Source organism: Nothobranchius furzeri, chromosome 14 (genome assembly GCF_043380555.1).
Source record: "Nothobranchius furzeri strain GRZ-AD chromosome 14, NfurGRZ-RIMD1, whole genome shotgun sequence".
NCBI lineage: Eukaryota > Metazoa > Chordata > Actinopteri > Cyprinodontiformes > Nothobranchiidae > Nothobranchius > Nothobranchius furzeri.
In genome coordinates, this window is record NC_091754.1 from 33,498,932 (window position 1) to 33,524,034 (window position 25,103).

The window sequence follows — 25,103 nt, forward strand, 5'->3', positions numbered from 1 at the left end:
AATCAGCAGCTGAGGGTTTTCCAACAGTCATCCACACAAATATACTTTCTATGTTTGATTCATTTGTTTTTTCAAATTCATTACGAAATAATTAATAAATTCTAGATAAAAAAGGTGGGATCTTGTACTGCTTAGATTCATCAAATAAAAGTTTCTTCTTTGTCCAGTAAAATGAAATAAATGCCCTCAAACCAGCAATTAATCTCTTATCTGATAGACAAAGTTATACAATTTTATGGTGGAAAAGTGATATATAAAAAACTAAATATTGCCAATCATAATAAAATTACATTCATATTAGTTATAAATGTATGTGAGGCTTAAGTTATTAGTGTGATCATTTTTACCATTTAAAGATTTCCTTTAGAGAAGGTAGGCTGCATGTTGTTGGAATGATTTCCTAAACCAGTTATTTTACTTTGAAGCAGCAATGGGGTTTAAAACAAAATAAAATGTGTTTTGAAGTTTTTCCTCATTTTTATCAAATGAGGTTTTAGAAAATGATTAATTAGTAATCACCCATTGTTTTATTTATTTTTCTTTTCGCCAGCTGAAGCTTTCTGTCCTTTCACAGCCACCGTAGTGGGAGTCTAGCCAAACCAATATGGCGCTGCCCTGTCGGAATAATCTGAAGTTTCTGTTTAGTTTCCTTCCGAAGTCTAACTACTGGAAAAGGTCATTTTGCGCTGCGATGTCTCCGAAAAACCAGGTACGAGCTGTGGAGAAATAAGAAGAAAACCTGTTTTTATATCTTGTGTTTATTCGTGTTTTCACGCTCTCGTGTTCGAAGCGGACCGAACTCGTTAATATAAATGTCATATTAAGCGATTTATATTCTGTCTACTTTCTCAGACGCTTAGAATAGCGGTTTGAATCTATCTAAGGAGAAAACTCTGTCAAAATGATGTAACTGCATAAAGTGTTTCTGGTGCATTTAATAGATTTGGCACGGCAAAAGGAAGTACGGAAGCCCGTTAGTCCTGTAAGAATGGGAGGAATTATTTCCTCCAGCGGCTTTTTGACTTAGTTTAGTTAGATTTGTTTAGTTCAGTAACAAATGAATGAGCAGGGCTTGTGCTCTGTCGCCTGTAGCATCACTCCTGTCATCATGAATCAGAATAAACAGGTGCTGTGTTGCAACAGAAAAATGCAGCTTTGTCTGAAAAGCTTCAGTAGAAAATATATTTCATGAAGTGATGGAATTTACTGATTCATAGGAAACAAATTTTTATGTTCTCTATTGTGTTTTCTTGTAATCAGTACAGGTGCCGGTTATTAAATTAGAATATTGTGACAAAGTAGATTTTTTCTGAGATGTAGAATTTGTTATCTTCATTAGTTCTCAGTTATAATCAAAATTAAAAGAAAAACATCTGAACTATATCAGTCTGTGTGTAATGAATTTATCTAATATACACGTTTTCCTTTTTGAATAGAATTACTGAAATACATCAACTTTATCATGATATTCTATTTTTATGACCAGCACCTGTAGAGCAATGGTACCTACAGTAAGGTATGCCATATTTTAACTATGGCTGATGTAAAAGCTAAAAAATAATAGTTGCAAATGAAAACTAATATAAGTTTGAGACATATTGTATGGCACTATCCATCCATCCATCCATAATCCATCGATTCATTCATTTAGTTTTACATATAATATAAATAAATTACATTTTTATATAGAATATTAATAAAAAATATAAATATTGATGAAAAGCTGAATACATATTATGTGTGTGTGCGTATGTTTGCGCGCACGCGCGTGTGTGTGCATGCTTTTCTGTCATCTGGGGAGTGTTGCAAAGCAATTCCCCACCAGGTCAACAGAGGGCAAAGCACTTTTCAGTGTACCCTGTCACTATAACACTCATGTATCCGGTCCATGATGGTATATTTACTAATGTGTTTATATTTCAGAGACTTTATAACACGGACACATTTTCCCTTCATTCTCCTCCACACATTTAAACCCAAGTTTCCCGGCATTTCCGTTCATGAATAAAACGTTTGCTCCATATTTTGTACTCCTTCAGTCACGAGTGAATAAACATTCACATTTTTAGACTTTTCTGCTATGCGTTCTTCAATCTGCACTGGGTCTGCCGCAAAAAATCTTTTTACTTTTTAACAGGGCAATGGTCATAGTGGTGCAACAGGGAGCCTAAGTCACGCCCATCTACTTCCGGACCACGGGTCCCCGGAAGAACGAAAAAATGAATCCAAGTCAATGGGGATAAAAAGGCTTTTTTCGAATTCCGCTTGTTATATACCATGGATTTCACATATGATGTCCTTGAATTTTAAAGACACATTTTATACCAAGAACGCACTTATTTTTGAACAGGTGGAAATGCTATTTTAGGTTTTGTGCGAAAATAAGTCTAGGACTACAAATGCTCTTCACGAAAGTGACGTCATCGAACCAGACACGGAGAAAACTGAGGGAAAAGGCTGTAAGTTCAGCAAACTTCCCACAGGAGGAAAGAACCTCCATAAATCTGGTCTTTTGGTAAGTAGCAGCTAATTTTGGGAGAGGAGATTATGTGGTGATGTCACATATGCAACATGCCGATTTCTGGTGTGTAGTCATGCTAATTACGAACTTTTACAAGCTGATAACTCTCAAAGTACATGACTGGCGTGGTCGAAACACCCATCATTACTTCTCATTTAAATTGCAGTACAACATATGTGTGATCCAGGGCGTAAGCCAGGCAAAGCGTATTAGAAAATAGTGTTTTTTAGCCCCGTTGACTTGCTTTCGTTTTTTCATTTTTCCGGGGACCCGTGAGCCGACCGGAGAGGGAGGAGACTAAAGCCTGATTCATGCTTCTCCATCAGTGCGGAGACACGCAACCTCCATGCGTGCCTGCCGGAGAGCTCCGCAAGGACGGACGGAGTCGAGCTCTCTTTTCTAAACATCCGTCAGTCGAGACGGACAACGCAAGCTTGTGATTGGTCAGGACGCCGCTGTTGTCTACAGTGCCGCCATTGCGCCCTCAAAAACATAAAGAGAGCTGAGGATAACTAGCGGCAGACACGGAGAAGCTTGAAGAATACCTCGCGAAAAAACTCTAAAAACATGAACGTTTAATTCCCCGGGACTGGAGGAGTGAAAAGATACGCAAGCGTTTTATTTGTGGACGGAAATGACAGGAAACGTGGGTTTGGAGGTAGCGAGCGCATGAAGAGGTAGAGGAGGATGAGAGACAAATATGTCTGTGTTAAAAAGTCTCTTATTTACCAAAAAAAAAAAAACCCCACAATATAAACGCACTATCTTGAACCGGATACATGACAGGATACCACAGAACAGTGCTACGCCCTCTGTTGTCCTGCCGGGGAATTGCTTGGCTACGCTCCCCAGGAGACGGAAAAGTATGAGAGCAAACCGCTTCCGTCAATCCGTGCGTGTCTGTCCCTTGTGGAGCTGACGGAGAAGCATGGATCAGGCTTTAGGCTCCCTATAGATGACTTTACAGGACGTGGCATCCTGAACAATCACTAGCTTGCGGTTTCCTTCACTTTTTAGAGTCATTAACTTTGAGAATCCCTGCAGCTCTGTATGTGTCACATCTTCTGTGACATGTTAGCATTGATGTAGTTTTTGTCATTTATGTGTTTAGTGAGTATCTGTAGTCATGACGGCCATCTTGGAATGGTTTGGTTCCGGTGGTTGATGGAAGCTCAAACGCTGTAGCAAGTCTATTCACCTGATAGTGGGTGATAAGACGGCTAACATGACTTATTCCAGTTATTTAGATTTGGAGCTTCAACCCTCAGTTTGTTTATGTTTGTATTTTGCAGGTTTCAGACTCCAACTCCCCCGGTGTAACAGTTATTTAGAGTGAACAAAGTAGTTTAGTGCCTTCAGTATTTTCAAAGCTTGAAATAAAAAAGGAGACTTGGTTCCTCTGTAGGGGACGTTTTGGTTCCTCTGTAGGGGACGTTTTGGTTCCTCTGTAGGGGACGGTCTCATGTTACATCAGCAGTAAAGAGAAATGTAGGTTTAAGTTATTACTGGTTACCGTCTCCACAAGTCTGCTGGTCTGGTGAAAATCTGAACATTGATGTTCGTAAACATATTTATGGCACATCAGCAGAGTCTCTGCAGGTTCTAGTATTTGTGACATCTGCCTTCATAAAACCGCTGCAGTACCTGTCAGCTTTGGTTTTAGTTTCCCAGAGGCTGTGAGAGAAAGACAGATGAAAGCTAACTCCCCACCCAGGAGGAAATGCACTCTGGGAAACAGAGGAAACCATAAACTGATGCTGAACTAAAAAAAAAAAACTAAACAATGTTAAGCTGCACGTAAAACCTTTTCTCAGAGGAAAGAAATGGTGGAATTTGTTGGTTGTGGCTAACATGTTTTCGTTAATGTGATGCTATTTTTATTGACCTTGCTAATCCCTGGTTTCTGTGTGAGGTTAAGGCCTCCTTAGTGGATTTGGGAGATGATTTTGGTGTTTTAGAGGGGAATCAGCCCAGAACCCTGCTGCTGTATGAGCTGTATTATGGTATGTGTGTTCACTGCTGGCCTGTCTGTAGACCGTTAGGAGGTGTGAACCATGAAGAATGGAGGAGCTCTGAAAGCATCACAGCAGTGTCTCATTATCGTCAGTAACATTAGGGCTGGGCAATACGGTCTAAAGACAAAATCTACGATTAAATGTTTTGAAATTCGATTTACGATTTTTTTTCCCGATTCTCTCTCCCCCTCAATTATTAAGAATAGCAATAAGTACAAATGGAAGGCACCTTAAAGCCATTTTTTTTTTATTTAATCACAAGCAAGACAAAAGTAACCTTCATTTCTGAGATGAATAATGAATACATGAACACCCTCTTGGAATAAAAGAGCCACGCTCCACGTCCGTCGCAGCAAACCCAAACCAGCTCCAAACAACCGAGGATTTCATTCCTTTCTTAGGAACAAACTTCCCGCTCTCACCGGTGGCCATGGAGTCGCTTGCTGTTGCTGTTTCGAGTGCGCGCTGTGACGTTGTTGTCACGGTTACGTGAAACTAACGCTACGGAAGCTCCAGGGGGCCAAAAAGGCGCCATTACATAAAAATTCGATAAACTTTTTTTTTAATTGCCTGCAACAAAAAATTAGAATTAATTCATTAAATCGATTTATCGCCCAGGTCTAATGTCGGTCTGCATGTGTTTTATTTTTCTGCATGGTGACTAAAGTCAGAGGTATGATGGAGTAAATGCTCCATGTTTTATTTACTCAGATTGTAGAACAAAATCAGCAGTTTGTTGTTTAGTCGTCGCTTTAGTTCATGCTGATCCTTGTAACAGAAATCTGATGCTTTGCTGTCCTAAAATAACTAAATTCACCCCTAATCTGTTTATTTTGAGCAGATATGTGTTACTTACTCCTAAGGGATCCTACCTAAAGCCATGGTGAGGGATGTTTTCACATCTGCTGCAGCTCCCACCCAGACAGCCTCTTATTGGCTGATATCAGTCATGTCAGCTCAGGACTACAGGAAAGAGGAAGTGACTTCTAATTTGCTCCCTTCTTTTCCCTCAACCTCAAAGTCAGTTTCTCAGGTGTCAGCTAAAGCCATTAGAGCGCCCGCGCACCACATGGGAGAGGTCAGCGAGAGTGAAGAAACATGGCCTCCACTTTGAGGATGTTCATTAACTGCCCTATTTATTTTCAGCTGTCAGAAGGGCCGGTTAATTCTCAGCAGTCCCTTCTGAGTGATTAGGTCTGTCATGATCCTTCTCCAGCCAGAGCCCTGGCTCTGATGCTTCTACCCATCTCTTAAAACACTCCCATATGTCTCCTCAGTCCTTCTAATTCATCTCGCAGAGCCGGGCCGTGGAACCGCAGCCACAGCGGTGTCTGGGTAGTCCTCCCGTAGTTGAGTTGTCTTCTTGATCCAGAGCTTTCTCCTGATCATGTGACATTTAATTGAAACAAACCAGCTCTGAAACTGAGCGTCAGACTGTGCTCTTAGGAGGCGGAGGTGGGGGAGGTTTTCCCTGAGCCACGCCATAATTACATACTGATAAATTTACAATGCTGTGCCGGTTTCTGCTCTGGTGGGACTTTTTCTGCGTTTCTTCAGGTATTATTAGCTCTTATGTCAGTCAGTTGCTTCCTACCACTAAAGACCTGGGGGACGTTACAAAAGCAGGCTGATGTTACCTTTGGATGTTGTGATAATTGTGCTAAAAAAATAATTTCACATTTTTACTTTATTTTTTCAATATTCTTATGAAAATCAAACACATTTTCTTAGAAATAAAAAAATAATGAAGTTTCTAAAAGCCAAATCCAACTGTTGTATTATAATTTAAAAGTCCAAAATGGTTCCTAGAGAACATTTAACATTCAGCGCTAATTCGTTAAAGGCGCATTAATTAAGAGTTTTATAGTAAAATAATCAAAAACAGTCTAATGTTGATAGGGTTAGGGACAAATTGTATTAATCTACATTAATACAATTTGTCTTGTTTCCATACTTCCAGGTTGCCAAATCTGCGCCGGCATTTGTAATTGTACTCAATACGACAGAAAACAGCGTCGTGGACAGAATCTTAGCCAGTAAACAGGTGCGACCCAGAAGTTATTTCTTATACTCCTAAGGAGACACAGCATCCTTTTGTTTTACTCTAATATGTGGTAAAAAAAAAAAAAAAGGCTAGACGCTAACATTGAGTTAACAATGCTAACTAGTTCACAATGCTAGTTAGAAAAAAACGGGTGACTCTAAAAAATTTTTTAAGTTAATTCTCGATACTACTGTGAAATACATTTATCTACTTAGGAACTTACTGTGTGTGAGTTGTTATCTAATCTTCTGGTTCTGATGCGTAGCTGGCAACAGAGCGGACTCAATTGTTTTGATACATGGACTGCAGTACCCACATTTGACCACAGGATGTCATTCTTGCTTCATGCACCTTTAATCAGGCTCTCAGATGATGACAGAGACATGCCCAAATTTTTAACTGTCTGTTGAAATTGTCGGAGATTGCGAGGTTGTGATTGGTCAGTACTCCACTTCCTTTAAATTCGTCAACAGCACCACGATTGCCCCGTCAAAAAGTAAAAAGAAATTTTGCGGCAAATACGGAACAGAATGAAGAATGCGTCGTGGGAAGAAGTTCGAAAATATGAACGTTTCTTCACCCGTGACTGAAGGATACAAAGATTCTCGGCGAACATTTTATCCGTGAATAGAAATGACAGGAAATGTGGGTTTGGAGGTGGAGGAGAATGAGGGACAGATTCTTCCATGTTAAAAAGAATCTGAAATACATAAACGCAATAATAAATACCGGACACGAGTGTAATACTGGCATGATACCACAGAAAAGCACTGTGCCCTCTAATGTCCCAGTGGGGAATAGCTTTGCAACACTCCCCGGGTGACGGAGAAGTCTGAAGGCAAAACGTCGCATGTGGAGATGACAGAGACGTATAAATCAGGCTTTAGACTTAATTATCAGTAAGCATGGATTACATTAATGCATCAATAAAAAATTGCTCTTTTTCACCTTTAGAGTACTCCGGGGTCCAAATAAAGACTTTGTAATACTCTAATATAAAGGTTTGGAGTGTCCTCATTGGTTTCAAAGCTTTTGTGGGAGTTAAAATGAAAGTTGTGAATGGTAATATTTGTATTTTCATTGGCTGACTTGAGGCTACATCCTGAATAATAAATAATTTTCCTGTCTGATAGATAGAAAATCATCCTTCACTGCTGTGAACTTATTTTAGCAAAAGTAGAGCATAATAAATCACCAGGTGATATAAAAACTGGCATTGGAACAAAATTAATGAGTCACTTCCCACAGACCAGAGAAGTTATTTAATGTAAGTTTCTAATGAGGCAGATAACAGTTTCCTGCTTTGAAAGACCCCCCCCCCCGAAGCTGCAGCCTGTTAGGCTTGGAGGCCGGGGCTGCCACCCCTGCCAGGTTATTTTTGGAGGACTGTCAGGCCCAGTCTGCGGGGAGGGCTGTTTTTGAAGGGCCTCCAGTCCCATTAATCAGCCCAGGGACCCCACGGCGCGAGCGGGCCCCGAGCCCTGTCCTGCCACACTGCAGTGTTCTGTTCCTGTACCCCCGCTCTCTGCACAGTGTGAAGCTCAGAGGAACCTCATCAATCTCACCTGTCTCACATGTCAACCGCAGATTGAATCAAGCGCTCCTTCTGGGCCTTCCATTTCGCCGCCCCTCCAACACGCTCCCCTCAGTGGAAAAAAAGAGAAGTCTGTGCTAACTAGAGTGACACGTTATTCTCTTCCACAGCTCTGATCATCCAGCACTATCTCCTAAGCTTCTGTGTTTGCATCAGTGTTTTCTTTGTGGTCAAACACACTTTGTTTCAAGCTGTGGTGTGTGTCAGCACCAACTTAATACACACATGCATTCAGGGATAAGAAAGGGTAATACAGTACGGCCCGTTTCCTGCTTGGTAGCAGAGCGGCTCTGCTGGTTGCCGGCTTTAACGGGTCCCAGTGTGAGCCAGCGGCAGATGAATAAAGATACTGAGGCAGGAGCTGGGTTGTTCCAGCGTGTTTCAGGGTAGCGCTGGTGCTAATGGGATGCCCAGGGAGGAGGAGGAACACTGACTCTTATGTGTGAGGCATGGAGCGGGAGCGTCCTCCATCCGTGGGCCGCTCTCGGTGCTCTGCAGACGCCCTCAGACCTGGAGCTAAGAGCTGCTGGTAAATCACAGCCAATCAGGCGGCGATGCTCCCAGAGGAGGTTCAGCGACGTGTTGAAAAAGGTTTGGTGAAGAGACGGGGATGGTCCCGACCTCGCCTCGGCTCCCTGGTGAGGTGTCGGTAGGCCGCCATGATGTGATGGATTAGTCCTGAGAAACAACTCGGAGCAGACATTGGGAGAAAAACTCAGACTTAACCAGATCTGTGTTAGATAATATGCTTAGAGACTTTAGGATTAAAATCTTTGCTTTAGCACCAATAAACATGGTTTTGTTGTGTTGTAGATGCTCTCATTCAGTTCTTTTACACATGTTTGAAGACATTTCCCTGTTTTATCTCAGTATATTCCTCAGTTAAAACTGTAAAGGTAATTTATTGTCTCAGATGTGCTCTTCTGTCTGAATCACGAAGTGAAACCATGTCACAAACAATAGAACACGTCAGTTTCTACATTCCTTCAGTTATGAAGCAAAGAAAAACATTTCCATGCATCCTGGATCCGACTTTCTCTGGATTAAAGGGAAAAAGAGCGCAGACCTTTCTCTTTCGTTCCATTAAATCTCCATCGTGCTCTTCTGGTCTCATAGTTTCCACTGAAGCCGCTCCACGATGTGAGCTGTCAAACTCTTATGAACAGACACCTTCACAGCTTCACTAATGTTGATGTAGGCTGAGACTACGACACGTGTGGACGTATGTCTATGTTTGCACATGACCTCTATCCCCATGGATGTTACCACACACACCGACCGATGAACACATATTCCCGGAAAGGTGCAGCGAGTGTGAAAACATGGCCTTTTAGTGTATGTAACCTTCTAGCTGTTGGTGTCAATGGCACACGCACATGGTGCATAATGCATCCAGCACATGGCTGACCTGGACGAGGAAGGCTTTCGTCGCCTTTGCATTAGTGATGTGTGATTAGGCCGCTCCTGTCAGGGTCAGATATGAGGAGGGGACAGCCAGTGTTGTGTCTGTCATCTCATCGGCAGGTGTTCATGCAACAAAGACAGTTAAACGGCATTGTTAACCAGAGCTGTAATCAGATTACCTTATGTTTCATTAGAATTAAGATAATTCAGGATGTTTTAGCCAGCCAGAGCATCTCCTTGTATCTGGTTCCACTATATGCATGAAGCCCCACCCCCTCTAAAAACTTTTTAACAACCAAAGAACAACGCTATTATGTCTCACACATTGACTGTATATCTAAGATGGACAAATCCTCAGTGCCGCCACCCGTAGGTTTCTGAAAAGGTGAATTGAAGGTAGGGCTGAACAATTCTGGAAAGTAATCTAATTGCGATTTAATTCACGATTATTTTCTCAAGAGGCTTTTCTCATATTTTTCAACTGACGGGAGCAAAAAAAAAATGTATGTAACTTGTACTGAATATAAACAAATGTATGTATCTTTATCTACATATCATATCTACAAGTTTATTTGTGTACATCAATCAATCAGTACTTTATTAATCCCAGAGGGAAATTAGAGTTTCAGTACACACAATTCAGAGATCAGTCATACATGGGCAAGACACATGACAAGAACTGGTGACTGTGGTCATTCGCAACCTGAGTTGCGCTACCTTAATAGAGATAAGAGGGTTACATGAGGATTGGTTCAGGTGGAGGGAAAAAAAGGTTGGGTTTTCACAGCATCTGTCTGCATTTCTTCGTGGGGGTTTTAGTTGCTTGCCGCTCAAGGCTACCCGGGCATCAGATTCAGATAACAACAATTTGTTTGGGTCAGCCTGAGATAATTTTCCTCTCAGCCTTCAGTCTTTAAACTGATCATTTCCAGTCCTTCAGTGAAGCCAATTTTGGGTTTTTAAACCTGTCCATACCGTCCGGTGAGTCTCTCCGAGATGACATCCATTTTGCGCACTAATACCGGTATCGCAGCTAGAACATTGTCCAGCTTACGATTCACCTCGAGTAACGTCCCAGTCTGTGAGGTCTCCACACAGACGGTGCTTTCCGTGGGTGCGGGTCGCCCTCCAATCGCTTCCGTCTTCCCAACTTTCCAGAAAACCAGATATCCTCCCAATCCAATCAGGAGAAATCCAGTGATCATCAGGCCGAATATCCACACGTCTTCGATGTCCTCAGTGGACAGCTGGGAGAGGCATATGATCTTCCACTCCTTCCAGGAATCCAAAATATACCCCACCGGGTGTGTCCCTTGTGGACATGTGGGAGCCCCCTGTTCCGTTCTCATTGTTGAAAATATCTTATCGATCGCATTGAATGACTAGTTTATCAAATCCATGGTTAGTAAAAAATAGAGTTTTTCAGAAGAAATGCAGAGAAGCGCTCTGTGGGCAGACAGGACAAAGAGCCTTGGGAAAAAAGATAAAGGAGTGAAAGAGAGAAGCGTCTGTACTCCTCGAATGCCTTGAAGAGAAAAACACTGGCAAGTAAAGACAAAAGGTTGTATTTGAAGGTGCGATGCTTTGCAACCAGGAGCGCATCCCTTGGCATAGGTATTAGCATCACCTGTGAAAATGTATTAGCAGGAAAGAAGTGTGTCCCATTTATTGGTCTTTTGTGTTTAGTTTTTGTCCATGCAGAGCTTCCGTAGTACTTGACTTGACTACAACAGAGCAAATAAAGACTGAACTTAAGGAGATGCTTTTACACGCTAAAAATGAACAATGGATCTCACAAAAAGAACATGACTTTCTACTGAATGAGCACCCAAGAATTCCTTCCTTCTACATGCTCCCTAAAATCCATAAGAACTTGGAGAATCCACCAGGCGGCATTGATGTTTTTAACAATTTAAGCCATGTACTAATAAAGGCTTTTATTTTTGTACCTCCTGAGTGCCTCAGATCTCCTTTTGCCAACATCTGCCTGTACTTATTTGATTAATGGCAGTTTAAACGTTTTATTAGACTCCAAATGTAATCATTTGGCACGTTCCTAATTCGTAATTTGTAAGAATGTAATTGGCGATATTAGCATTAGCGTCCCTATGGGTTTTTCCATGTATATTAGCATTGTGCTAACCACTTGCTGCCAGTCAAATCTCAGCCTTTGCGTTTAGAAAATCTCATTTTGTCACATTGCATTTAATTGTATATGCAAATTATCGTTGAGCCCTAATTGAAGCCCAGTGGGTGGTTCCCATCACCACAATCTTGGCCATGTCACGTCTCCTCACTCTGGAAAAATACAAAAATGTAGCTAAGAGCGGGGCTGTGAGGATGTGGGCAGATGTTTAGCACACAAGAAGCTCGAGACAATGCAGCTATAAGCTAACCGAAGCTAACTGATGCTTTTAGCCCGAAAACAGCAGTTGAGTGACTGCTACCCTCTGCCTTTGAGGCTGTAACTCTTTTAACGTGAGGCCTTTCCTGGAGCAAGCGGGAGAGGAATGCTGCTAGCACTGGCGGAGCATCTGACACCTGGCTCGAAGGATTCATAATTTTTAAAACTTGAATTACATCTAAACAAATGGCTTATGTGGAAATTCACCTCCCTCAGAGTTGTCATGATGGCATGTTTTTTTCTGCTGTGAAGTTGGCATTTTTAACATGGGAGTCAATGGGAATCAGCCCCTAGTGGACGAGGGGGGAACTGCAGGGTTCTTCACTTCCACGTTGGCTTCACTTTGATAGGGGGAGTTTGTGCCTTGGTCTCATGTGATCTGGCCACATTTAAAATATCTGATGAATGTGTTTTACCCTTTCAGCACGTTTCCTATCGACACATTAGACATTTATTTCTTCTCCAGATAGTCACTAACAGCCCCGCTCCAATGAGCTGTAGGAAACTGGGCTTTACCTGCTGGTATGTAAAAAGCTAAACTTATCTAAGCTGAAATATCCATCCATCCATCCTTTTATTCTGCTTATCCAGAGCCGAGCTTCAAATAAATAAATAAAAATAATCAAAGCTTTAGTAAAAGCCTGAAACTTGTCTTTATTTGTAGGCTTTGTCAGTGAAGTTAATGGATTAACAGCAGATTGCTTTATTTTCACAACACAACATTAAAAGTATTTTGCGTGTGAGAACAGTCTACTGAATATTTCTTACTGCTGGCCTTTCTGTGCAGGATTCATTACAACATTTAATAGCTTTACAACATTTCCCGTCTGCTCTGTCAACATGCCGTTGCTGATTTACCTCCTGTGTAAACTCCCGTTTCCGCCGACAGCTGCAGGGGCCGCGTTTAAGCGTCTGAAGACACCTCCTTCTGGCCAAAAGTAACACGGAGGTGTCTGGGTAAGCAGCATAATGTGTGATAGGCTGTAATTGCCCAGTGGCCAGTTAGTCATGGCGCTGACTCTTATTTGACACTCAATTGGTTCAATTGACACCATTACCATGTCTGCATGGCTAATGGCCTCCCCAGGGGCCCCAGGCAGAGGGGGAACATGCGTTAGGCGTGTCAGCTTGAGGTGAGAACACACATGAGCCAGGCTCGGCCTCGTCCACACCCAAGTCAATCCTGACACCTCTTAAGAGGCTCTCAGCATCAGTGGCACTCCAGTGCAATTACCCCCTTGGTAATGACATAAGCACCCAGTTCCTTCCTGCCCGCCTCTGTCTGCTGGAGCAGAGCCGCTCCTGCAGGCCGGTAGGTGGGGATGTTGTCGGCCACGCTGTGCTCGGACTCAGAGCCGTTGTTACTTGATCCCTCCAGGCTCCGGAGGACAGCCTTCAGGAGATGTGGATCCCTGGGCCGCTCCGGGGAGAAAGCAGCTGTTATCTGATCACAGATGCTGTGCTGAATCTGCCCTTCAGTCCGATTGGATGTGATGTAGCTCAGCAAGCTGTCAAGATAAGCAGCTTCTCAGCGGCGACCAAGCAGGATTTCCTGTGAAAGCTTCAGGTTTTAGTGATTAGTTATGATAACCTTGAAGACTGCAGCGGGGGAACACATGATCAGCAGTCAGATCTGAGGTGATAACCCACAGATCCCAGGGGTCTGAGGGGAGGAGCTTCAACAGGAGAAATCTGTACTTTAGACCCTTCGTTCAGGCACAACACAGCGCTGAACTGTTTTTAATATGTCATCACAGCCAATGAGACGGTTTGAGATGAAGCCCGGCAGCTTCATAAGCATGGACACCTCCCATCTGGGCGACATCATCACACCTTAAGTGGCCCTCCTGTCTTGGTGCAGGTTGGCTGTTGTCTGATTCTGACACTGTGGCATCCATCATCCCTACAAACACATTAAAAATCAGAACTCATCCTATATCGGGATGTCTCCTCTTTTTTCCCAGACTCCTCCTGGAAGTGGTCGCGTGTTCTCAGGTATCCAGCCCACTGGAGTACCGCATCTAGGGAACTACTTGGGCGCCCTGGAGAACTGGGTGTCCCTGCAGAACCAGTACTCGTCGGTGCTGTACAGCATAGTGGACCTGCACTCCATCACGCAGCCCAAGGACCCGGCTCTGCTCAGGAACAACATCCTGGACATGGCAGCCAGCCTGCTGGCCTGTGGCGTCGACCCAGAAAGGGCGATCCTCTTCCAGCAGTCTCAGGTGGGTCAGAGGTGGACCAACATGGCCGACATGAGTTCATCCTTACCCCCTGCTGCTAATAAGTAAAGACCGTAATCCTATTGTTTTGTTTTCAGCCTTATTTCCACGCTACTGGTATCAGAAGTGAGCAACATGCTATGTTTGCACATGACCTCTAACCCCATGGATGTCATTTATGAAATTATGCAGGGATTTGTGGATTCAAATTTTATTAACGTGAAAAAAAGGAAAGATCGATAGTTTTATAATTTTCAGGTTGAAATATTTTAGCCAATGTTAATAAAACACTAAAGTGGCTACATAAAATACCAGAAAAAAGGTACTTATGCTGCTTTTCAGCTGTTTCATTTACAATGAAATTACATTTAAAGGGACTTTACTGAGTTTTGAATTTTTATGCTCGTGATTGCCCCCTCAGGCCAAAAGCGTAACGGCAGCTTCAATAGTAGGCTCGTGCACGAGGCGCGCATGCTGTACGTGCACACGAAAATAACAGCTGAGACAGTCCTGTGTGTGTGTGTGTGTGTGTGTGTGTTGGTGTGTGTGTGTGTGTGTGTGTGTGTGTGTGTGTGTGTGTGTGTGTGGCCCGGAGGACAGAGGACAGGAGAACGTGCAGCTAATTAATAAAATAATTTGGTTCTGTACCTTTCTCTTCAGCACAGCCGACAAAGGTTTATGATGGGTCAGTCCTCCTGCATGCTCAGATCATTCCCTTCCCTTGCTTGAAAAATTGTTCCAAAATGAAAGTTGAACCCACATCTTTTTTATCTGTGAATTCAATGCCGTTCTGCGAGTCTCAAATAAAAATTTGGGCATCTTACTGTAAAAAAAATTATACCATTAATGTAAAAAAGAAACTCTAAATGAACTATGTTCACATCCAGAATCAAACCCAGGTCTTCTGCATGAGAGTCAGACTTCTTACAAGGTGAGCTACGCTCTAGTAACATTCATAGTATTTGTAACTTTTATATCCTTCATGACAGCTGAAAAAACGTCAAACCAAAGAACAGTTCGGAGCGAAAATGGCTATTTTGTTGCTAATTTGAAGGAAATATCTAGAAGAAAGTTCTACAGAAAGTAGCTAAGGGTCCTCAGAAATATAGGTTCATCACTAAGCGTTAGGAACAGCGACAACGTCGCTGAGTTGGCACTCTCTCTCTGCTGCTAAAGCTACTGATAGCAAATGCTACGGGCTATGCCTGAGCGTGAACGTGCATGAAGCAGCCTGCTCGACCCGAGCAGCTCTCTTTTTCTGTGATTTTACAGAAAAACAGGCAATCACAGTAAAAATGCCAGGGCTCATTCTACAGGACCAGGGCATTGCAGGAGAATGTATGAAGACATTTATTATTTCTATACATGTTTTGGCTGTCAAACTTCCATAATGCCCCTTTAAAGATAAAAGTAAAAGCTGCTCTCTCAAACCAATCTGCATCCCAGATGAAGGTATTTGTTATGAAAGGGATAGCATGGGACTTGTTTGTATGAATTAGGGTCGGAAGAAACAAACATCCTACGATATTTAAATTTGTTTATACTGATGCTTAGTATTTATTTCCTGCTGCTGATTCTAATCACCACCGTGGAGCTGCAGGAATCCCAGTTAAACCCTGCTCTGGCCACCTGAAGGAGCTGGGGAGGACAACAACAGTCTCTACGTTTGCAGAACTAAACTCAGATTTTAGAACGGTCCGAACAGCTGCTCTGTTTTCCCCCGACGCTGGATGTGTGTTTTCGTTTTCTACAAGCTTGGGTCTTGGAGTGTGTGCGCGCACATGTGTGTGTGAGAGTTTGAGTTAAGTTCAGTCCATCTGTGTTTCTTTAGCGCCCCCTCCCAGCTCACACACACACACACACACACACACACACACACACACACACACACACACACACACACACACACACACACACACACACACACACACACACACACACACACACACACACACACACACACACACACACACACACACACAGGCCTATTTTTATTCCCAGTTAGCTTCATGCCACATAACTTGGAAGCGAGGCGACCCCCGTGCTGAACACACCAACTCCACATGTAAAAATATGACGGGGACCAAAGAAAATACTCAACTTTATTGAAAAAGTGAGCAGAGCCAGTGACCAGCTGGAGTCGGGGGGATTGTGGATCTGCTGAGTCATGGATTCATGCCTGATGCGAGTTTTCTAAAACTATAGAACTACCCTATTAAGGAGACATTTAGCCATGTTGACATGACAATTGTCTTCTTTCTCATTAAAAATGGACTTCTGTAGGGACTCGGCTTAAAGGACTGATGAGCTAACAGCTAGTTTGATCACCATAATGACCAAAGATGCATGAAGCATAAATATCACAAGCTGCAGTAAGAAATGGTGCTTCTGTGGTTCATGTCCTGCTAGAGTTTTAGAGATTAAAGCAGATTTCAGATTTAAACATCACACGTTAGTCCTGATGACACCCCATATATTTATTATTATTATTATTATTATTGTTATTATTATTATTATTATTATTGTTATTATTATTATCAATAATTTATGTTCACATTGTTTGTTCATCAAGGGCATGAAAAATGAAACGTAAAACAAAGACCATTAATAAAACGACGTGGGAAATAAATAAATATCAAAAAGGGAATGATGGAGGGGAAAGAAAACTCAATGCAATGAAAATGTTTGGATTAAACCAAGGAACCAAATTAGTGATAATAAAAAAGTGAAATGGTAAAAAACAAATAAAAAATAAAATAAAAAGCAATGGAATAAAAATAAGGAACTAAGCAAATGATGCTGAAACAAGAAATGAAACGATGAAAGAGATAAATTGTGATGACCAGTGGATGATTTTATGCAGCAGGAGATACACAAATAATTTATGTCATGTTTTAATAAATCTGGTAAAAATATTAGAACCATTTAGAGATTATTATTCCCTCAATGATGGCTTGCGTGGCTTTCGGGGGGGGGGGGGGGGGGTCACCATGGCGATGCTCTCAGATGTTTTATAAAATGAGGACATTTTCTGCTGTAAAATATTTTTATCCAAATCATTTTTTGATGTTAATCCTTCATATAGCACACAGGCCATACACACACACACACACACACACACACACACACACACTGAGCTGCATCACAACATTGTTTCTGTGTGCTTAAAGTAGAAACAAATGCAGGAACTCAATGAGGAGTCATTTTTAATAATAATAATAAAAATGAATTCATTCTTAAAATGGTGATTAGGTTTGCAAACAGAGACACATCTTAGAGGATCTGGCTGTATGTGCGGTTGTGATACAGTCCCTAAGCTGAGCGAATCCTCCTCCCTCATCTTTAAACTTCACCGATTTACTGCTCTTCTTCTCTCCATCTCATCCTCCATCAGCGCTGTCATCAACATGTGTCCGTCTGTGGTGATTAATGAACGCCCCACATGTTAGCCCGAGGTCCTGCTTCATGTTCTGATGTCTGACACTCTTCAGACACCAGGAGGCACGGGAAACCGTTTAACTGGCTCGCACAGATCTGCTTTCGTCTGCATTAAAACACATCTTCCACATCCGTTTCTCGTTTTCAGGTTCGCCACCGAAGGAAGCCGAACGGTCCGTTTAGCTCCACCTCAGCAAATAAAATCCTAATAAAGATTGTGTTTGTGTGGATACAAGCTGCAGTTTACAGATAACATTTGTTCAGTGAAGATTAACAAACGGTTTTATTTAGCCTCTCAGCCGACAGGGACATAAAATTTGTAATAATAAACTAAAATCACATGTTGAACTGAGGAGAATAAACAAAAGTTTTGTAGTAAATGGGATTTAAAACAGGAATAAGTTGAAGAAGATGTTTATAATAAAAAATAACGTTTTTGTAACAAAATAAGAGCGCCCGGGGGTGATCGTTCTTTTAGAACAGGCACATCCAAAGCGTGGCCCGGGGGCCATTTGTGGCACTCGGAGGGATTTTGTGTGGCCCTCAATTACATTTATAAAATGATGAATTTAGTATTTCTGGGAGCGTGTTTACATAGATTGATATTTTCTAACAATTATATGATCAGATTTTTACCAAAATGCCAATTTCTGAACTATTTAGAAAAGTAAACATTGAAAAAAAATCACCATAAATTCATTTTTTAACTTTTTAAATGAAAAAATATCCCATTCTTGACGAGGACAGTTGACGATGTTGGCCCTAATCTTGAAGAGTTTGGTCAGCCCTGTTTCAGAAGGATTTATTGAGTTGTTCAGCTTCAAATTCATTTGTTTAGAGTCCTAATGCTCTGTGTGTGTGTGTGTGTGTGTGGGTGTGCGTTTGCGTGTGTGTGTGTGTGGGTGTGGGTGCATGGGTGTGCGTGTGTGTGTGTGCGTGGGTGTGTGTGTGCTCTTCTTATTCCAGTATCCGTGAATACAACAACATGTTTCCCAGTTCGGAAGAGATAGCGACCACATTTGTTTGCGCTTTAGTTTCTTCGTCACTCCAAAAGTGTGGAGCTGTGCCGCGACTCGCCATGTTGCTCCCAACTTGTTGTTTACTTCCGGTGTTCTGGCGCATACAAGACGTCTCGCTACTCAAAAGACCAAGATTCCTTGCGAACAGAGCATGCGCAGAACACACACTTTGATGGGGATATCCCGATGTGCGTTTACACGACCAAACATTCGGGTTAGAAAAGGGTTACCCCAGGTGTAGTAACCGGGTTTTTAAAAACCCGGTTATGAGCATATCCGGGTTTTTGGCGGTGTTTACACGGACCTGCGGAACCGGTTTATTGTGAATATTCGGGTTTTAAAAGGGTTACTGGCTGCATGTAAACACACTCAGTGTGTGTGTGTGTGTGTGTGTGTGTGTGTGTGCGCGCGTGGGTGTGTGGGTGTGCGAGCGTGGGTGTGTGTGTGCGCTTGGGTGTGAGTGTGTGGGTGGGTGTGTGTGTGTGCGTGTGTGTGTGCGTGCGTCTGTGTGTGTGTGTGTGTGTGTGGGTGGGTGTGCGTGGGTGTGTGTATGTGTGTGTGCACGTGTGTTTGTGTGTGTGTGTGTGTGTGTGTGTGTGTGTGTGAGTGTGTGTGTGTGTGTGTGTGTGTTGACACATTTTACTGACATAAAGACACACAACAAACCCCTGAATTACACTTACAGGTAACACAGGTGTGTTGGGCTGCACCTGTACCAGACTTGTAATACCCCTCCTTTTCACTGGGAGTCACTGTGGAGTTGACTTCTTTCTTTTATCTGCTGATTTTTTTATTCATTTATTAAAGCTGCTTGTTTTTTCTATTAGGAAATATTAATATCAGGTAATTTTCAAGAATTAAAAGTTAAAACAGTCAAAGATGTATAATCCAAAACAGATTACACATTTCTATTCTAGAAAGAGCTTTTGGTTCTCAGTCATCTCCTGTGTTTTGTTTGATTTGGGGGAATAATTAGAGTAAAACAGTAGATAAAGGGCATTTATGGAAACACTGCAGTTGGAGGCTTTTACTTTACAGCTGTTCTTGTTTTCTGTGTCTCTAAATGTCTCCATGCTGCAGGTGTCTGAGCACTCTGAGCTCTCCTGGATCCTCGGATGCCTGACCAGCATGCCCCGCCTACGGCACCTGCCACAGTGGAAGGTTAACACACACATACACACACACACGCCTGTAGTGTTTGACTCACTAAACCAGGACTAATTAAAGACTTTGATGTTTGTGCCGACTGTTTTAATCGTGCCTGATTGTTTGCAGTTGAGCCTGATTTTATTATCAGCTTTATAAGGATAAAACGAGGGATTGGTCATAGTGATGCTGATTCAGCATAAATAGAACTTGAACGATGATAAAATTCCAGTAAATCCATCATCTCTGATAAGTCAGTGTGGTTGAGTCAGGACTTTGGAACCGAGGTTCTACCCACCAGTAGACATGTTCCCTTTACGTTTCATCTGATCGTTTTGCAAGGCGGGAGTTCCAGCCACACATCCAGACTACGGTTCCAAAAATACAACATGGCAGCGCCGGAGGAGGCAGAACGGGTCATCCATCAGTAGTCGTGTGGAGGGTTCCTCCTGCAGGATTCAGCTCAAACACAAAGATCTGGTTCAGAACCAAAAGCAGGAGTGATTATGGACTGGGAGGAAGTTAAACTGCAGCTGAAACTGGTGGTGTTCCTGAAGCAGGCGTCGGCTCTTTACTGGGCCTACTGGTGGGCGTTCCTAAACTCACACAGGTTAGATGTGTTTATTAAGACCAGATTTTTTGAATGAACACGTTCCAGACGCTCAGATGAAATAAACATAAGCTATGAACACGGGCCAGACGTCGTACGGCTTTCCTGCATCACAGTTTTAGGATCATCACTCACCAGAGGTTTGGAATGCTGTCGGTTTTCCGAGCCAGATCCAGATTGTTCTCTGTCTCTTCATAAGAAACGCTTTTTGGGTTTTCCGACAGAAGAGTTGGTCTCACACGTGCTGGAAATCATCCCAGGAACTCGTCCGTGACGAGTCGTAAAACCTAAAGTGACTTTTTATAAGAGAGGAGACAAAAACTCATCTCATTCCCTCGGCCTGCTTTTGTTTCTGCTTCTTCCCTTTTTCTCCTCCTCCCTCATGCTTCCTCTTCTCCTTCATTCTTCTCGTGCTTCTGTCCCAATGGTTCCTGCAGGTGAAGAGCAAACAGAAGAACGAGGGCAGTGTAGGCCTCTACACGTATCCAGTCCTCCAGGCTGCAGACATCCTCCTCTACAAGTGAGTTTGTGTGTGTGTGTGTGTGTGTGTGTGTGTGTGTGTGTGTGTGTGTGTGTGTGTGTGTGTGTGTGTGTGTGTGTGTGTGTGTGTGTGTGTGTTAGGATGTTGGTGTTTAATCTTGTTCTTATTCATTTTTGAGTAAAACAATTTGATTTTTTTATGTTTTGTTCTTGTGAAGAGCCTCGTGATCTCGTTATCCTGAGAGAGGTTGTGTAAAACATCATTACTTCTCCTTCCCGGTGATTACCGTGTCCCTCCTCTCCAAAGCGCTGACCTGACATCAGGGCTCAGCCCTGCTGAAGCGACGCTCCTGGTCGTTGGGATGAACACACATCTGGAGACATCCTGTTCTCTGCTTTTTGAAATCCCAAACTTTTGTCTGTGTTTAATCTTAGATCTGCAGATACGTCACTTCCTAAGAGCTCCACCTGCTGCTGAGGTTGTCCTTCAGAACGTCTCTTCGTGTTTTGGGTCAATCACATTTTTATTTGTCCTACCGGGGCGGGGCGTCAGATATGGCTTGTCCTGTGGAGCTGCATCCATGAACCATGAGAACTAAATAACTGAAAGGACCAGCTTTCTCATCATCCCTCAAAGGAGTCCATGTTGTCCTCTGTTAATTCAATTTCACGTTGAGAAATGGCAGTGTTCCAGTTGCTGATGTCAGATGTTCTCATGTTGTTTTCTGAGGAGTTTCCAAAATGTCTTCAGGTGTTTGCAGGTTATGGATTCCCTCTCCTCCTCCAGGACGCTGCTGTTGCGTCGCTGACATTTTGTTCAGCATAACTGAGACAGGTTTTCCCCTCTAGAGTTGTGGCGAGGATCTGGATCTGGAGACAGCTTTGAGAATAGTTCGGGATCAGATCCAAAATAAAATCTGGATTTAAAACGGACCGAGACATTTTGACACAAGAGTTGTGACCTTGACAAAAAAGTACTTCATCATGTCACAAATCCTGAAGTTACAGATGTAAATATTTAAAGGGACAAATTAATGATTTACACTCACACACACACACACACACACACACACACACACTCACACACACACTCACTCACTCACTCACTCACTCACACACACACACACACACACACACACACACAGGAACTTAATGTTAAATATCAAACCACAGATGATCTGGATTTTAGAAATAAAAGAACCTAATGGGTTCCTGATGAGACACTGAAGACATCTCCGGTGGCGACGCTGTCTCTTTTTGTGTCCTCCAGGTCCACACACGTCCCTGTCGGGGAGGATCAAGTCCAGCATCTGGACCTGGCTCAGGATCTCGCTCGTATCTTCAACTATCACTATGGAGATGTGTTTCCTGAAGCTCGTGCACTGCTGAGTAAGAACACACACACACACACACACACACACGTGTAGCTTCACAGATTCCCGTTTGGAGTCTCATCTCTAGCTGCCAGCATGGTTCCTCTGGGTGTTTAAACTCAGGTCTTCTCATGAGTTTGATGCTTCAGTTTACTTGAAAACTCCAAATTTATAACATCTTATTTTTGTTACTGAGCTCAAAAAGAGAGAATCTAACAGCGTTATTATTTCAGTGAGTTTCTGAAAACAAAATCCTTCATTAGATTGTCTTCATCTGCCTTTTCTCTGTGGATTTATTTTAATTAGAATATTCTTTAGTTCTGATAATAAAAACTGTATTCTTTCCATGTTTTAATCATTGATGTTATAAGCGTTAATAATAATAATGATGTCATAGTTATTGACTTTTATCCAACTGTTGTTGCGTTTTCCTCTTTTTTTATATTAGTTTGAGGTTTTTGGACTGAAACCGTAGCAGCTGTGGCGTCTGATCTGAGGATATTTGTACCAATGTTATTGGATTTTTTTTAACACCAGGCCGATATTAAGTCTCGGTCACCAGAAAACTGAACTCATTGTTGCTGTTTCATTTTAAAATGAATTCTGTGAACTTTCCAAGATCTAAAAACACGTGGCCAGCATGTTCCTGGATCCCGCCCACCATCCCAGCTTGATTCTCCCTGATTATAAGGCCTAAAAAGCTGAAGACGGACTCAGTGGAGCATGAAGAGGAGCTTTGATTAAAGAAATATGATCTCCTATCAGAATAATGAACAGATCATAGCAGCAGCGTGTCCTCAGGATGACTCGTGTGTTCATCGTGTCTGCAGCAGAGCAGAGCCCAGAGGAGCCACCGCCTCTTTGAACAAACCAAACACTCAAAAGGCTTTTAATTTGTCTGAGATGAAGACGTCTCCAGAGTGATAAACAGGACACATGTGGACAGCTCATATGGAGCTGGCAAGATGGCGGAAGGATGCTGTTGATAGATGAAACAGGAAAGGAAATCCCAGCTCTCACAGTCGGCTCATCACTTCACACTGTGATACGCCTGCATCACATCGGGGTCTCACACACACACACACACACACACACACACGCATGCACAGAGACATGCACACGCACACACACTCACACACACACACAGGCACACACACACATGCACACACACAGACACCTACGTGCGCGCACATACACACATGCACAAACTCGCACACACAAACATACTTGCACACACACATGCACACACAGACATGGACGCATGGGCACACACATACAATCAAAGACACCCACGCGCTCGCGCATACCCAAGCTCAGTCACACACTCGTATGCACATGCATAGACTCAAACACGTGCGCACACACACACCCACTTGCACATGCACACACATATGCTCACACAAAGACTCCCACGTGTGTACACACACACACACACACACACACATGCTGAATCTTGCTCTTAATCCTGGTTCTGAATCTTTTGCAGGCTCCACCAGAAAGGTCAAGTCCCTCCGTGACCCCTCTGCCAAGATGTCCAAGTCAGACACACAAGCAATGGCGACCATCAGCATCACCGACTCTCCCGATGACATCGCCCTCAAGATCCGCCGCGCTGTCACAGACTTTACCTCTGAGGTCACCTTTGACCCAGAGACCCGCCCAGGTGTGTCCAATTTGGTGACCATCCATGCTGCCATGGCGACCATCACCGTGCAGGAGGCGGTGTCGCGGGCCAAAGGGTTGGACACGGGAGCCTACAAGACGCTGGTGAGTGAGGCAGTGATCCAGAGGCTGACGCCCATCAGAGAGGAGTTCCAGAGGCTGAGGGCAGACCGGGCTCACCTGCAGAACCTGCTGGAGCTGGGGAACCGCAGGGCCCGGGAACTGGCTGCACCTGTGATGGCAGAGGTCCGACACAGAGTGGGCTTCAGCTGAGGGGCGGCAAAACAACGTCCTGTTTGTACAGCAGCTCATTAAAGTGTGAGGTTTTATTCCAGCGACGGTTTCTGTCTCGGTTTTATACGGTTTCTAACTCATGCAGAGAGAAAATGTGTGGAAACGACCCAACGAGGCGGATGTGGTTTCGACGGAAAACCGTTAGCTGGTGGTGAACCCGGTTTTTCCCAGAGACTGGAACAAGGAGACTGCACACTCTTCAGGGTCTTACAGCCCAGTTTTCTGCTCTATTTACTTTTGTCTGTTATAAATACATGATCTTTACCGTAATTACCATCTGGTCTGTGAGCCACCAGGAGAGAACTAATAAAAAAATAAGAGTTAATTCAACTTTAACCTTTCAAGTCAACAATTTGTTCAAACAACAGAAACAACTTACCTGATTCAAACGTATGAACAATGGAGATTTTGTCCGTTTTCCTTTAGCTTTGACTCATCATCCTGGTACTAAACCCACATACACTCAGACTAGCTGTTAGCTTATCAGTCCTGTGGAACAGGAGCTGTTTCTTTAAACAGGTTGTTCACCAGCCTGTAAAAGCTTTATTGGTCGTTTCAGATGCGCCAAAACAATAAATCTGAAAGGCTGGACTGTAATGATTTTGTCCCGGAAGCATTGGTTATTCACGTGGAATAAAATGTTTGTTTACATATAAAAAAAGAATTGTTTTATTTATTTATTTTAGTTGGGACACATTTTTTCAGTTTTACATTTAAAGATAATCCAAACTTGCCCACCTGTATGTTTTATTTTCCCTTCAGCAGTTAACCGTCATTAACTTAGACTCTGGTTTTTGAGGGGTTTTTTTCAGCACCAGAAATAAAACGGATTTATTTTATTAACATGTGTGAAGTTCCTTAAACAGCTGAAGGGGTT

The 25,103-nt window shown here is 42.8% G+C and overlaps 1 protein-coding gene across 1 annotated transcript; it reads left to right on the forward strand.

Moving 5' to 3' along the window:
* The first annotated feature begins 576 nt into the window (after positions 1 to 576).
* On the forward strand, positions 577 to 24,412 carry wars2 (tryptophanyl tRNA synthetase 2, mitochondrial). The gene is made up of 6 exons (XM_015965836.3): positions 577 to 709; positions 13,947 to 14,207; positions 19,742 to 19,822; positions 20,855 to 20,937; positions 22,168 to 22,286; positions 23,757 to 24,412. Exons 1-6 carry the CDS (start codon positions 605 to 607, stop codon positions 24,203 to 24,205), a joined length of 1,098 nt encoding a protein of 365 aa, XP_015821322.1. The 5' UTR covers positions 577 to 604; the 3' UTR covers positions 24,206 to 24,412.
* The last annotated feature ends 691 nt before the right edge of the window (positions 24,413 to 25,103 follow it).